Genomic DNA, 15534 nt, shown 5'->3' with positions numbered 1-15534 from the left:
ATGCATTTCACAGTGGTGTCCCCAGGGGAGAGTAGTTTACTCATGTGCTCAATTCACTCTGTATTAGGCTAAATCAGAACTGTAGATCACTAGAGATAGTGTGGCTCCTTTCAAGCTCATGAAGTATGCTGTGGTGAATCTGTAATGTCCAATTTTAGGACATTCGCTTAAAATTAGAACTTCTTGTCATGCATATTCTTTTAGCTGAGGTAACAGGCCTTAATATCTGTGGATGTGTAGCCTTGGCACAGCTTTGGCTTCCCCGATAACGTGGATGAACATGCTGAAGATATCTGCGCTTCGGACGACGGAGGGGTTCTGTAGATACATGCTGTGTGCGGCCCGCCGCAGCTCCACCGGGCGGACAGCCTGATGGATCGTACAGGAACCACGGGTCTGCAGAGCCGGACCTGCTGATTTACGGAGTAGGATCAGAGCCCCATGTTGTTATAAATGGGAACATGGGGAAAACCTGTGAAGGGTCTGGGTGGGGGGCAAAATCACATTAGAACTGATGGATAGACTTCTGTACAGGTGCAGTGGAGAGCGTGCGGTGGAATAAAAGCAATCCGTTTCCGTAATGCGTTTGGACCCGGTCTCTGTCACCCGGCATGTATTAGAAGGCAGGGTTAAAGCAGCCTTTTGTTAAAGCGCGCCAGAAACAAATTGTCCTCCCTTTTCCCTGGAAAAGGTTTCTGCCACGCTATGGAATACAAACGGGCCGCTTGGCCGGAGGTGGTGACCTCAGCTGTGTCTGAATCCAGAGTGGTGCATGTGTGTGCATGTGCATGCATGCGCTTGTGTAACCTCTCGGTTTCTTCTCGTTTTTTACTTTTTGACAGTTTTTTGTTGCTGAGTACTAGTACTAGAAGAATATTGAAAACAGAAATGGGGAGAAATGTATTTAAATGAAAATAAAATGAACAGACGGAAAAATCTTGAGCTGTGCTGCGCGTAGTCATGCGCTGTCCCCAGAGACAGCGATGCTAAGTGTGATAAGTGAGTGCAGGGGGAAAGGAACGCACAGCCATCTGGTCCCCCAGGATTGTGTCTCCCAGTTCCTGTCATGGGGAGCACAGGAACTCCTCCGCTCCACACCGCAAGCCACATGGGCCCGCACATGCAGCCCGACGCTGCCCGGGAGGCACCGGCGTAAAAGCGGCCACATGGGCCGGAGCGATAAGATCGCGGATGAGATTTGTCAGAGTGAGGGATTGGGCAGTGTTTAATTGCTGAGTTTGTGAGGCCGAGCCAATCAATCACTTTGCCCCTCTCTGATTAGATTAGGGCTCCTTTTTTGCACAGAACTTCCTGGTGAATGGGTGATTCATAACATTCATGATTGAATTACCTGGGTACAGGGCCTCATGTATGATAGATGTTACGCCTTCATGCATGCCCGTGCTATTGCCCTTCAAAACCGCAGAGAACATATCACCCAGGGCGATTTTTGCACTTTCTGACGTATTCTGAAACAAAAAAAAAAAATCCAGTGAAGGTCATTTTACTTCAAATGACGTTTAGTGGGACGGTGTTCAATGCAACAAAAGCACCTTTTCAAAAAGTAGCGCTTTCGCATGCTTTAATCTTTTTTTCTTGTTGGTTTTCTTAATGCACGTGTTTATGATATGGGAAGAAAGGGAGGTACATATTTCACTCGCCACCCCCCAGGCTTGAGGATGATTTTTGGCCCTGTCGAGGTTATTATAATTTCAGAGCCCCTCTTGACAAAATGCTGCCTCTCCCTGTTCCAGTTTTACAAACGGGTCTCAATAAATCAACTTTTCAGCAGAGCTTTAGGGGTGTAAAGATTTGTTTTGCTTGGTGGAATGGAAAGGAGAAATGTAGTCCATGTATCAAACCTGCTGCGCTCAGATAACTAGCTGCCATTGCGACGTGTACGCCAAACAAAGCCGAGACGTGCGGCGTTTGGAGCCTCGTGAAAGCCGAGCAGAGGAGCACCTTTCAGACGCCCGGATGATGCCTGCCTCTGCTGCGGGATGGCGGGGAGAGTTTTTGCCGTTTGACTGAAAAAAAAGAAAACAGCGCAGTTCCATTTGAGGAAAATGGTCCTGGTCGCTTTCAGCGCTCTCATTGAAGGGATCATTGTATCATATATCTTTCATCATCTGTTGTGTGACGCTTAATCCACACAAAGTGTAATTGGAAGTTGGGTGGAAAAAAAGCCCCTGAGCTATGGCCGTACTTCACAATGCGCTTTGAGCTAAGAGGTTGCGGAGCGGCTTTGGTGTCGTTGGCAGGTTTTTTTTTCCCCACCTCCTTTTGTTGGAGGACGGCTATTTTTCCCCTGCTTCCTTGTTGCATTGTTCGATGGGTGATGCTCCTGCAAGCTTCCCTCCCCGTCCCCCCTGAGCCGTCCGCTGGTCATTATGCTGTGATAACCTCTATTCATCATATCCAATAGAGTCCCACTCTGCTGTTGGCAGGAAGCGCTAATCCCTGCTGCGCGCTCTCCTGTCTGTTTGTGTTGGCCCAGCATCTTAAAAACGCATTTTAGAGAAACCGTTTAACAGTTGTGTGGAACGGAGCCCAGCCCGCTCTCACTTTAATGTTGTTCGGGGTGGGGTTGGGGCGGGCTAGCTTAAGCCTTTAAGGAATTAATCTGAAGTTACTTGGTGGTAATGGAACAGTTGATGTTCCCTCCTCCCTGGATGTGTTGCTGCATTAAATCGTTGTTGCGGTGTTAACGTGAATACGCCCGCTGATCTGCAGAGCTGGCACTTCCTCACCTAAAGGTTAAAACGCAGGGCGATCAGACTGTGAGGGGACGGGGAACCGCGCGGCCAGGTGACACACGCTCGGCGTAATGAGCGCCCTGCCTGAACCGAGGCGGACTCACCGCGGGTGGCTGCCATTGCTGCGACGGCCTCATTACGCGTGCATATTACAGGCTGTTACACCTGCTTTACATGCCAGAGACGTGTTGGAAAACATGTCAAACACAATGCGACGGTGCCTTTGATGTCTGCCTGGCAGCTGTTCAGGAACGGCTAGATGTCTTTTTAAGGCCGTGATGCAATATGCACGGCGAGGGAGTACAGTGACAGGGAGATTTACCATATGTCACAAGAGCCCGTATTACCCCTTTTTTTTTTTACCCACAATGCTGTTTGTGCTTTTGGGCCTTTGAGATTGCCCGAGACCCCCATTGACCAAATCATTAATCATGGTGCCCGCATTATCGGCCCTCGTTAAACTGGCAGTGGGGGTGACTTTCAGCTGTCATAAGGAAAATCATCTTTCTCCCGCCGAAACTCTGATCGACGAGGTGCGTGTACGCTGACTGAGAGATGGGGTTGGTTAAAGAGAGCGTTGCCATGATGCGTTAACATCTACCGACAATCCAGCTGGAGCCTGGAATTGATCCTCTGTGGCGAAGAACAGCTTCATAAATAAGAAATGATCGCTGTGTGGTTGAATGCAGCAAACCACATAAGCATGGGATCTTTGGTGGCAGGGTGCACGTTTTACGTAACACTATTTATTTGCCCTCATAATGTGTATTCTTTCACATATTCTCCGCACTCCGAGCAGTTCAGGCCCTCTCACACAAGGGGGCAACAGAAGTGTTTCATTCAGCAGGATTTACACCTGTGACCTCATCTAGGTCCAGGTCTCTCATTGTTGCTCTGCACTGCCATCTAACCAAACACAAGTCTTGGTATTAATCTCCGTCGTGTGTAGTATCTTTAAACAGATCGCTTTGTTTACCCTATGGAGAGATGTTTAGGAGGGTGAGCATTTTGCTCCTAAAGTGATCCATCATTACATGATTACCATGGAGGTGTTCTTTCTAGGGTGCTTCAGGCTCGCTGACCTCATCACTCCCTTCTCTGTGTGTGTGTGTGTGTGTGTGTGTGTGTGTGTGTGTGTGTGTGTGTGTGTGTGTGCAGGACCAACCAAATGGTGAAGATCTTGTACTGCTTCGGGGTTTTCGTCAGCTTCGCCATCCAGTTCTTCGTTCCAGCGGAGATCCTGTTGCCGCCCCTCAGGTCACGCCTGCGTGAGAGCTGGAGGGGGCCCTGCGAGCTGGCCCTCCGAGCCCTGATGGTCTGCCTCACATGTGAGTAACTCTCCGTGATCCCCTGCCTCACATGTGCGTAACTCGGTCTTATCTCCTGTCTGACGTGGGAGTAACTCTGCCTTATCTCTGTTTTGTGCAACAGAGACATAACACACGTACACACATTAAGATTTATAGCTCTGTAATTTATTCAGAGAGGACAACACGTGATATGGATGCTACCACATTCATCTTCATGTAAACATCATTGTTATGGAGTGACGGAAGCCTTAAATTGGATAAAGTGTACAGTAGCTCCAAATGAAGTGAATGTAAATGAAGGTGTGGAAGAGGGAGGCATGTTATGTGACGTGGTGTCTTGGTAGTGGCTGCTTGTACTAGTGCTTGTGGTGCAGTGAGATACGCACCCTGCATTCCCATTGATGTTAGTGAGTGTAGTTTTTTGGCTCCCTGTTCCGCGGGGGGTTTGGATTGTCATTCAGGACCTGCTGGAAAAGTTGAGGAATATTAGCATAGCTTTTCTTGTGGAATGCAGCAAGACCACAGTGTGAAGAGCGTAGTGCCTTCTGAGTAATGTGATGAGCGGACAGTACGAAGAGCGTAGCCTTCCTGTGGAATGTGGTGAGCTTGCTGTACAAGGAGAGTATCCTTCCTGTGGAGCTTCTGGGTTTTTTTGGTAAATGAGGGCTGGGCCACTTTGCCTTGCTCTACCAAGGATGCTCCAGCTTCCAATACATGGGCTGGGACAGAATGTCTCCCACATGCGGGATTAAAGTGTATTTAAGCCCATCTCTGCTCTGCCCTTTCCGGGAGCTGTGGGCCACATTTATTACGCTGTCATTTGTGACGTTATCGAAGACTAGGCCTTCCGTGGCCGGCGAGGGAATTGTCGAAAGGCGTGTGAAATTATTACTGTAAATACACGAGTTTGGCTCCTATCACCATTTGACTATTTCATGATTTATTTTTGCCATTGCAGGAAAACGGATACTTTGTGTTATAATTTCCCATGACAAAAAGGGCCGCGGCTTTTCCGTCATGGTTGCCCGTGGAATTACTCCCTCCTCTGTCAGGCGACACTGAATTAGTGTGGCTTGTCAGCGGAGACTGTTGCAGTGGAGTCTCTGAGTGCCGAGGATTACGTGCCGTGTTTGTTTTCTTAAAGTGTAGCAAGGTGTTTGAAATTAGAGGTGTAAAGGAAATCTGTTATCTCTGACGCGGCGTCTCCCAAGTGATTACAGACAACTTATGGACGGGGAGCCTTTGTGCTGGTGCGTGTTTGTGTGTGTGTGTGTTAGCAGATGCACTCAGGCTTTCTGTTGCACTGAGAGGGCCTGACACACGCTCATGTGCACATTAGCGTTCAGCCTGGGGTTGATGTCACAGTAAGCCTTGGGGTTGGGAGGCGGGGGTTGGGGGTTCTTGCTTTCGCTCGTGGACCGGCCGCAGTAAGCGCCTCGCTCTCTCGCAGGCGGGTGGACGACCTCGCCCTCTCTCCCTCTGCGCCGCGCACCATCGCCCGCAGCCACACTTGACCCGCATTCGCCGTGCAGATGCTCGCCCTCCCGTGTCCTTACTGCTGCTCTGGGTCAGACCTGCTCCGTCTTCGCCCCCCGCGCCCCGGCCAGCACACAGCGCCACGCTGTGCCAGGCCAGCGTCCTCCATCACCCGGTCTTCCTGCACCTGCTCCCGGGGATAATCACTTTCATCGGGCCAATACTGCATGCTGGTTCCACTGCAGGTGGTGCCGCACCCAGACCCAATTTAGGCGGAGAACACAAGATGCACAGGCAGCACTTTACATTACATTATATTTTTGTCATTTAGCAGACCCTCTTTAAATGAACCGGCAACCTTTCGGTCACGAGTCCTGCTCCTTACCACCATGCTGCACTGCCGTTCAGAGCACGTGTGCTCTGAACTTAATACCACTGATGACCCTTGCATTTGTCTTAATTTACCCACAGCGATTGCCTTTTTGAGTGCATCCTCTTGGAACAAAAGAGGGGTGGAAATGATTTTCTTCATTCCCCCCTGAGAACGGATGGCTGGGCTTATGAAACGGAGGAAAGCCTTTAGTTTCAATTTTATTATTATTATTTTTTTCTCCCGTCCCAAGCCCTATTTTTGGATAAATTGAATCAGTCACTGAACCGTTGCGCCACCCAGTAGCGGAGTACGAAAAATAAATATTTGTTTACTGCTGTTGGCGACACGCCGCGCCATTGATGGGATTCATGAGGGTGTGCTTGATGACCCCTCCTGAGATCCCTCCATCCGTCTCACTGGAGGTTGCGCTTGGGGGGGGGGGGGGGGGGGAAACAAGCTGGAATTGAGCGGAGAATCTCCTGGGTTTTGAGAGGCAACAGCTGTGGAACGTGGGGGGGGGGGGGGGGTTCCGTGTCTCTGAATCCAGATGCTGGTTTGGGGGGGGTTTCCGTGTCTCTGAATCCAGATGCTGGTTTGGGGGGGGGTGAGGGGGTGGCTTGGTGCGGATCTCCCTCATTTCGTCTGGCTGGTGGGCAGTGAAGTTGACAGCAGCACCCGGGCTGCCCCCCCAGGCCCAGTTCAGCCCAGAGTAGAAAGGGGCAGGCAGAGAGCTGGAAGTACCCTCAATAGGGCCTCTCAGGGTGAAGTGACAGTGATGTGGCAGTGACAAAAGAGAACTGTTAACCCTGGTCTGGTAGAAGAAATCACACACATGCATGCCAGCTCGTGAAAGTCTCTCTCCTTCCCTATTTTCATTCCATCCCCTTCTCTCTCGCCTTCTCTTTTGATGCATTCACAAGGCTTGGACCAAAATTGAGTGTTATTGTATATCGTGATATATGTGTGACCTCAAGATATTTTCAGCAGTAACACATATGTTCCCCCCCACCCCCCACCCCTGCCCATGTACAGAATTCTAACCATAGTCTTTACAATTAACTATAAACTATAGTTGTTTAAATTAGTTGTAAACCAGTTGTAGTTTTACAACTGCATTATCCTTGGTGAGAATGCACTCACTATAGCAGTCTGTCTTCCCTTATCACAAGGGGAATGAGTGAATTACAGAGAACGGCGCTGTTGTCAGTTTACCCTCCTTTATTTACCACTAAATCCCTGACCAGGCCACTACAGAAGCAGTAACATATGGACAAGAGCCAGTGACTGAGGTGGAAATATCTTTGCACGTGTGTCACGCGCACTCCCTCGGAGTGAGTTTTTTCAATTCACTTGAGAGGGCATGTCCGGTTACAAACTGGAGACCTTAAATTTCTTATCACGGTCCAAGCTGAGCCGGTGTCACTTAGGTATGTGGCTAACCTTAGCAATGGAGGTTACATTTCCTAGCTAGTTCGTGCTTCAGATATGTATTGTAAACCATGTTATATGTTATAAATACAGAGCTTCAAATGCAGAGCTGAAGCTGACATCAGCACTAATTTATTGCAGCCTGACGCAAGCAGGTCAGGTGAATCAGTCATGTCGGATTGGGTGGGTTACTGTACCGCAATATTAAAGTTTTGATACCCACCCAGGCCGAGCCGTCACTTACCTTGATGTTTGTGACTTTTCCTCCCCACGTTGCATTGGATAGAAAAACCTTTCAAGATCAAAGTCAACACGCAGTGTGGTTTGCTCTGAAAGGTCGCTCGTTTGGAGAAGGGGGTGGGGTTGGGGGGGATTGTTCTCCTTTCAATGAGTGTTCTCTCTCCAGTGCAACCTTCTTTGTTTGTTTTTTGTTTTGATTTATTGCTGTCCATACTGGTTTCCTGTGCGCCATGAAGGTACCTATGCCCCATATACACCATTCGGCCATACACCAGACATAGGCTGTATGAAGTCTAAACCTTTCAGTGAGTGGATGATTATGCATGACCTCTAGGGGCTCCAAGGACGTTGTGCTAACACGTATGGGATGATTGGATTTCTATCGCAATTAGTGTCACATGAAGACGGGTGGAAGGTGACGGTAATTGTGATGATTGCATTTCCATACTGTACTCTTCTTTTATGCACAATGAAGGCACCTGCTGGAGAACGTAGAGGTCGACGTCTAATAAGGTAGAATTTGTTTAAAAAAAGAAAAAAAAACAGACTACCAGTTAATTATCTTTCAGATGTGCTGAAAGTCATACGGAATTAGGTTTCACCTTTATAGTTTTAATACGATCCACACAGACCATATCTGACTTTAATTTAAAAACCCATCTGTTAAAGCTTTTTTGTGCTCCTATACTGTGGGGCGTGATCTGACTGGATCGTCAGCGTCAACTGCTGCTATGCCAAATGCTGTAACTGGCACGGGGGGGGGGGTACCAGTAGGTAGGGAGGGTGTAGGCATTTGTAAACTTGGAATCGGTGGAGCTGTGGAAAATTATTTCTCGTGTAAATCTCCATTCCCATGAATTTGAAATGGGATTCATTTGCTGTGGGACCTGGAAATGGAACGAGAAGGACGAAAAAAACGGTTTCCATCATGGACACAGTGCCTCGGAGACAGGATGTAGAGGAAGATGTGACGAAGGTCTGAGTTTTAATAAATCTTCCAGAATTAACCTTGCGAGGCAGGATTTTTCTCTACACCTTCCCCCACCCGGTGAGCCCGGGACACCGCAGGTCGGCTCGTGACTCCTCCCGCACCTCCTCTCGCAGGCCCGAGTCCACCGTCCTCAGATGTGCAGGATAGGCTCATTAACAGCATGTTTTTTTTTTAATGACATCAGAGAGTTGAAAAGAAAAGTCAAGTTCCCCATGTGTAAATGAGCCACAGGGCAAGGATCAGGGGTTTAAATAGGATTCCGAGCCTGCCCTCATTGGCTAAAGGGGATTATGCAGTGCAGACTGACAGTGTCGCTTCGTGCCGCACTCTTTGCCGTGCGTCTCTGGGAATCTCCTCCACTTCCTGTAGAGAGAGGATTACTGGATTGGGTGCAGAATTCAGTCTGGCTTACATTTAAATGTACTTCCAGTGTGGCATCATGACTATATGTAGATGTGGGGAAGGTCTGCTTGATGTCACAGAACAGGGCCTCTCATCTGTAGGATGGAGTCCAGCAGGTGTTCCAGCTTGCTGTACAGGAGAACTGCAGTCATACGTTATGTTTTATTACATGCATGAAATACTGCCATGTCAAAAATGCAAAACAGTACCTGATCACTTAAAAACACAAAGTGTCTTGTAGGAAAACCTGTTGAATTTTGGGTAGTCTGTGGTGGTGATGTTGAGGAGAAAGTGGCCTTGTGACTGAAATGAAGCTAAAACTAAACTGAAGACAACATGCACAAATCCTTTCAATGCAGGATGACTTGCTGAAAGAGCCCCCATAATGCCTTTCTGGTGCATGTTTCTGTGTCTGTCTGACTCTTTTAACCGTCCCTTTGTGCTTGCTGGAGACTCGGCGGCAGCGCGCCATGTCCTTCCGCTTTCAGTCGGTCTCCCTTGATGCCCTGCTCGTCACCCTGTCCCGTCCTCTGCCTGCCTGTCACCTCCAGGCTGCGCTCCCTGTCCCGCGAGCTCGTTGTGTACGCCACCACTGCCGCCCCCCCCCAGGATCCCGGAGTGCTCACCCAGCCAGAAACTCAATAAATCACTGCGCGCTGAAATATTCAGATCGCGTGCGGGTCACTCTCCCTCGTCCTGACACGCCAGAAGACTCCCGAGGGAGGAAGCGCTGTGACTCTCAGCAGGAGAGGGTGCCGTCAGGCTCCTGGTGTCGGGCATCTGCAGGGAACTCCCATCAACCCCTGCTGCTGTCCATGTAATTTTGGTACGCCACAACCAGCACCCATTTCCCGGGCTGACATCAAGGGCTTTTATTTTTACCCTTTCTCGCACATGCCGTGCACCTCTTGATGGTACATATGAAGCCCTGAATCTATGAAGAAGAGCCTTAAACAAGATCTCAGAAATATTCACTACCCTTCTGTGACTCATGACAAAAGATTGACAGTGACAATACAGGTATCATGCCCATCAAGACAACATGTTTTCTGTCTACTGTACATTAATTCAAGCTTGTTCTATTCCTGATGTAGGTAACATCTGAAATTTAACCAGTAAAAGACATAAACATGTACAGTATGTTTAATACTTAGGGTTTTTCAGGCATTGATCCCTTTCATCTGAGGCTAGTGAAGGATGGAGTGAGATGAGAAGAATAGCTATTTGCAGCCGTTACAGTGTATAGCACAATGTGATGCCAGTCAGTTATTTTAGCAAAGCAGCCATTGTGAAGTTATGTAGTATGTCTGCATACATCAAGTTTTTCTTTATGGTGTGTATGTTACCTTCATCTTTAATGTGAGACGTACACTTTAAAACAGGCTGTCGTAATGAGCGTGAAGCTCAGAAACAGACAGAAAGGCCTTTCATTTCAGTAGGTCACTGTGAATTTTGCTGCCAAGATTAGCGAAATGAAGTGCGGGGGCACAGTGCGGGCAAACGAGACAAGGATTCATTAAGGAGAAATCCGCTGCCTCTGCACGTGCCCCGGCTTTCCCACGCACACGCCGTCAGCGGAAGCTGGGATCTGCCGTCCCCCCCACTCACACTCCTCACTCTCTTTCTCGGCTGCGTTATTCCCCCCTACGCGCTGCTCTCTTGGCTAATTCATGATGGATGGGGTCTTGACCAAAGACGGAAATTTAACAGAAGGTGCCATCTGGTATACCTTAAAACTGAGCGGTGGAGTTCAGCCTCTTCTTATTCCAAAAAAAATATTCATCCTCTGAGAAGGATTCCTGTTTTCTTTCCTTTTTTAAAATTTGGTTTATGTACAGATAATTGCATGTGTTCATTGCATAACCATTCATATCCACTGCATATCCATTCATGAATTCGTATTCATCATATATCTTTATTTACATAGCAGTGAAAGCTGAATTGGAGTAAATGGACCAGTGCTGGCAAAGCTTAGTCACATTCATTATTGTGTTGGAACAATCAGAGGAAGTGGAGTAAAACTCAGCCATTCAGTCCATTAAACGACTAAAGCTCTGAAGGTAATTTCCATCTGGCGTGGAATTTAGTGGTGGATCAGAACGTCTTGAGTAAAGACTAGCTAATTAAATTTAATTAAAGCAAAAATTTTGTGCAGCTCGGATGGGATTGAGTGTCTGTCTATTTAATCTCATTCCTTGTATGACTAAGACTTCTGTTTTAATATGCCCTTTCTAAATATTTCTCATTATTATATGTCTGGATAGACAGATTAATCAATATTTGCTGTTGCTTGACAACCTTAGTCAACAGAATCATTTTGATTATGTCATTATGAAATTGCGGTTGCCCTCCCAGTGCTGTTTAGGCAGCGTAATCAGCCTATTGTCTGTAGTCCATCACAGAGTAATTAAGATATGATGAGGAAAATGCTCAGTTTACTCATCAATTGAGTGTCACAAGTGTGTACAGTCAGCTGCATCTCACAGTGAAGACTGTTGGTGGAGATAAATTTCCCATGATTCTTCCTTGTAGTCGTGCAATCTGTGAGCTCTGTTAGGAGGTGGATCCATGATTTATTGGCAAAGCCAGCATCTAGGGTGACTTACATCACTTTTATATATTATAGCTTTTTACATCTGGATATTACAGGAGTCGTTAAGGTTCAGTACCTTGAGGGTACAGCAGCGGTACCAAACCCACACTGTTATGCTCAAAAGCCCAGTTCCATAACCTCGATGTCACAGTGTCACTGTCAGACACTGGGGTCAGGGGGTTTTCTCTTTCGATGTGCAGAGGGGTCATGGCCTAATTAGACCGTGGTGTTCCCTCTCTCCATCTTCCCAAGATCCTCTTCTCTGCATTAATTATGAGTGCGCCGCTTTTCCCAGCCTCAGCCCCAATGCTAGGCTCAGCTGCAGGGAGCATTGGGAGTCTTCATTGCTAATATGTCAGCAGAAGCTGTCAGTGGGAAAACTACCTGGAGTCAAGTTGGCAGGGAAGATTAAAAGGGCAGGTCCAATCTGGTTGGGTGATTGTATGCGGCATCCTTGTTTTCAAGGGCAGCTGTGGGCTGACCACACAAGCTTGAGAGGTGCTGGACACTCCTCTTTCACGGGCTCACATCTATGTTAGGCGCGGCCTCTTCCTTTTGCTGCCACGTCTCTGGGGCTGACTGATTACAACCAAGCACATGTCAAGAAATGCTAATGCCAATCCCTTGACCTTGGCAGTGTGGCACAATCCATGCAACAGTAATGATCGAAGGAACCTGAGTCCTCTTCTATCTCTGTGATGAAGGACCTTAGGTCTAATGCCGGAGGGGCCACTGTGCGTGACACTTACCAGCTGGAGCATTGTGCTGGACCATCGGTGTTCCAGTACTATTTATTTAAGTAGGATTATTCATGATAAAAATCCATTTGGAGTTGTTAACTGACCTTTAAGTATTACAATTAAGAACACCCATTGAATATTAGTTAATTAATACAAGCTACATTTTTTGCTTTACCTACCAGCCTACTTACCTGTCTCTTTCTACTAGAAATTACAGGCTGATTTGTTTCCCATCGTAGGCATCTGTTCCCATCAGTCACGCAGTGGTATGAGGAATGGGCCGTTGACACGCCGCTTATCCGTAAATTGCTGAACCTGTAAACCAGCAGGTGAAATATGGTGGTAGTGGATCCTTCATCCAGCGATTTCAACACCCTTTTGCACCATTAGCCGCTGGCTGAGAGCTCGCTGCGTCGGCATGGTGCCATCGCGATGCGGGGCACGTTTCGCCCCGGTTTGCGAGTCGGGCGTGCCGACAGGAGCGTCACCGTCCCCCCGGGGGTTGCCGTGCGCCGGCCTGGCCCAACACCAGTGCATCTGATGTCTCGCGGAACAGATGGGGGTTCCACAGCGCGCCGCCCCGAGTGGCGGGCGGCTCAGGCTCACGGTGCTGCTCGCCGTCCTGATTCCAGCCATCGAGCGGCAGACCCTCACGTTGCCCGGTTTAATTAGAGACGAAATACCAGACGCTGCCTCGTCTGCCTTCCGCTGGGCAGTTCTGCGGAGACCCACTGTGTTTGCGCTAGTGCATCATCCAGTCCCAATGTGTCAATATGTTTTGTCGAGAAAGACAAAGTCTCGCGACTCTTTCGACGAAAGAACGCGGGATGACAGTGCTTGTTTGTGTTTGATTTTACGTGGCGGCACATGCGTGCAGTGGCGGGCTGGCTGAGCTAATGCGGTTATGTCTGGCTCTTAGCTGTCGGGGGACCCGCTGCGCGCTCTTAGTTTCGCGTCTCCGGATGTTACAGGAGTGACACTGATTCACACAGGGAGACCCAGCAACACCTGGGTGCATAACATGAGAGGAGAAGGTACTGTGAAGATGACAGATGACAGAAGACGTGGAGGTGGAAAACAAATTTGGATTCACTTATCAGAATGTGCCAGGAAAAAAGTCGTCGTTAATCTGGTCACGTTGCGCTTTATGAAGGAAAGAAGAAAAAACCCTGAACAACACTCATATGCTGCTGTGCACAATTACTTTGAGCATAATGAAGGATTGATATGTGTGATACATATGGGACAGACATCTCAGGTGGGCAAAACAGAGGTAGCGTTAAGGGGTTGGTGCTTTATGGAAAATTTCACCCCCCCCCGAGCTAGTGCATTCTTCTCCCCTCAGTCAGGGGAGTGTGGGTGCATATACTGTTGAGGTTGCATATGCTGTTGAGTTTGGCTTTCCTGTTTGCATTAATAATGAACCATCTCCCGCTGGTGTTATTTTTCAAACCCGCTCTGACGGGATAATGACTAAACCACGCGGTCCCTTAATTCCAGCAGGCTTTGTGGTTAGCCGCTACTCCCGTCACGGCCACGGTTGAGCAGAGGATAGGTAATTGGGTGGGCGGAATGCATTTGTGGTGATGAGTGCGGCTTTCGGACCATCTCCTCAGAAGTGTCCTGAAAGGCCTCCATTAACCCCGGGTAAGGACCGGTCGTGTGCTCTCTCCCGTGGGCACCCCGTGGCCACGCTTTCACGGCGCAGCACGCTGAGGCATTATGGGTCACCGCAGGCCCGACGCACCGGGCTGTTTCGGGTGAAAGGGCAGGAAGGGGCATCCAGGGATGTCAGCAGTGTTTCTTTGTGCCGTCAGAGAAAGTAGAAGAAAGACAACACGCTTCTGCACTGGAGGAGGCGCCGAAGCTGCAGCCAGATGGTCTGAGCAGGTGCTGCGGATGAGGACACTCCAGAGCAGGAATCTATTCAAGGCATAGCCAGTAACGGACCGCAATTCCAAGCCATCCGCAAAATTAACCTGCAGACGTTCTCAACCACCGTGCTGTCCGCGGGTGTTTATGTGAGCACGCCCCTGATATACTGTAGGCTGTATATATCCATGTGTACACTGTGTATTTGTACATCGTATTAGAAGCTTCTGCTGACTCTGGCAAAAATGATAACCTTGAAAACCCAAGTTAGTAATTCGGGTTTGGATCCCGAGAGAATATAATGTAATCCAGCAGCTCATAAAATGTCCTGTTTACGTGTGTGTGTGTGTGTGTGTGTGTGTGTGCGTGTGTGCGCGTGTGCGTGTGTGCGCGTGTGCGTGTGCACTTTCACATATGCTAATGGTTCCACCTGACAGGTATTTTGAACAACAGGGTCTGAATTTTTATGTCCTTTAACCCACCTGCCAGTATTTTTTGGATGAAGGCCCGCATTTTTTTTATATACCAGTACTCTGATTGGTACATTCTTTGCAAAAAGTCTGATTTGGCGAGCGTGCATTATTACTGTACATTGTAGCCACAAGAATTTGCATATTCAGTTTTTAAGACTCATAACCTCTCACTGCACAACGCACCATTACATTGTCACCAGCTGAGAAGGAGCCACCAAATTCCAAACTCGAAGGCATTGGCGTCGTATGGTGGTGGTGAACAGTGTGTAGATGGTGAAAACGCACCTCACCTTTGTGTACCAGTCACCATGTCCTGCGCATAGAGGTGTTGCACCAGCACACGCGCCAGAACGCAGGTTTTTTAGAAGGCGGTAGGTGTGACAGCCAAAGCGGCCAGCACTTTTGCGTTTCCGCAGATGGATGTTTGGGCGCGCGTGCATGCCTATGAGGCAGCGCCGGAGTGGGGGATTATTTGCTCAGCTGCAGACAGGTTTAGTGCCGTAGCAGATGCAGAGGGCGCACGCCAATCCATCCTGCTGACGGCTCTCTTCACAGGATATTAATTGCCGCTTTAATTAATATTTATGAAGGTGCACAGGGAACCGGGGCCTCATTCCGTGTGGATGTTCTTATGGTGCAGTAGATAACGCCACTGCCACTTGCCTTGATGCTGTACTTTTACACCCCCTCTGCGGCTGAGGAGAAAGATGGTATTTGCGGAGAAGCAAGAAGTAATGGTGGTACTTAGAGCGGTATATGATTCCCATATTTCTCTTAACAATGGACTTGCTCTCAATAGCCTATGGACCTTACCGAGAGCAATTAAGAATTCTGTCACATCAGCAAGCGGTAGCTCTCTGCCTCTCATGTTTGGTGGAGG

At 48.4% G+C, this 15534-nt stretch overlaps 1 protein-coding gene across 1 annotated transcript in view; it reads left to right on the top strand.

The window, feature by feature from the left end:
- slc36a4 (solute carrier family 36 member 4) overlaps nt 1–5580 on the top strand; it is a 36314-nt gene extending 30734 nt beyond the window's left edge. Inside the window, exons 11-12 of the mRNA XM_036537591.1 lie at nt 3915–4084; nt 5495–5580. Coding sequence (XP_036393484.1) covers nt 3915–4084; nt 5495–5580 — 256 coding nt within the window. The remainder of the gene's footprint in view (nt 1–3914; nt 4085–5494) is intronic.
- The last annotated feature ends 9954 nt before the right edge of the window (nt 5581–15534 follow it).

The sequence above is a fragment of the Megalops cyprinoides genome, chromosome 9, assembly GCF_013368585.1.
Source record: "Megalops cyprinoides isolate fMegCyp1 chromosome 9, fMegCyp1.pri, whole genome shotgun sequence".
In the NCBI taxonomy this organism is placed as follows: domain Eukaryota; kingdom Metazoa; phylum Chordata; class Actinopteri; order Elopiformes; family Megalopidae; genus Megalops; species Megalops cyprinoides.
Note: the sequence above shows the minus strand (reverse complement) of the source record. Positions and strands in the feature narration are given on the sequence as shown.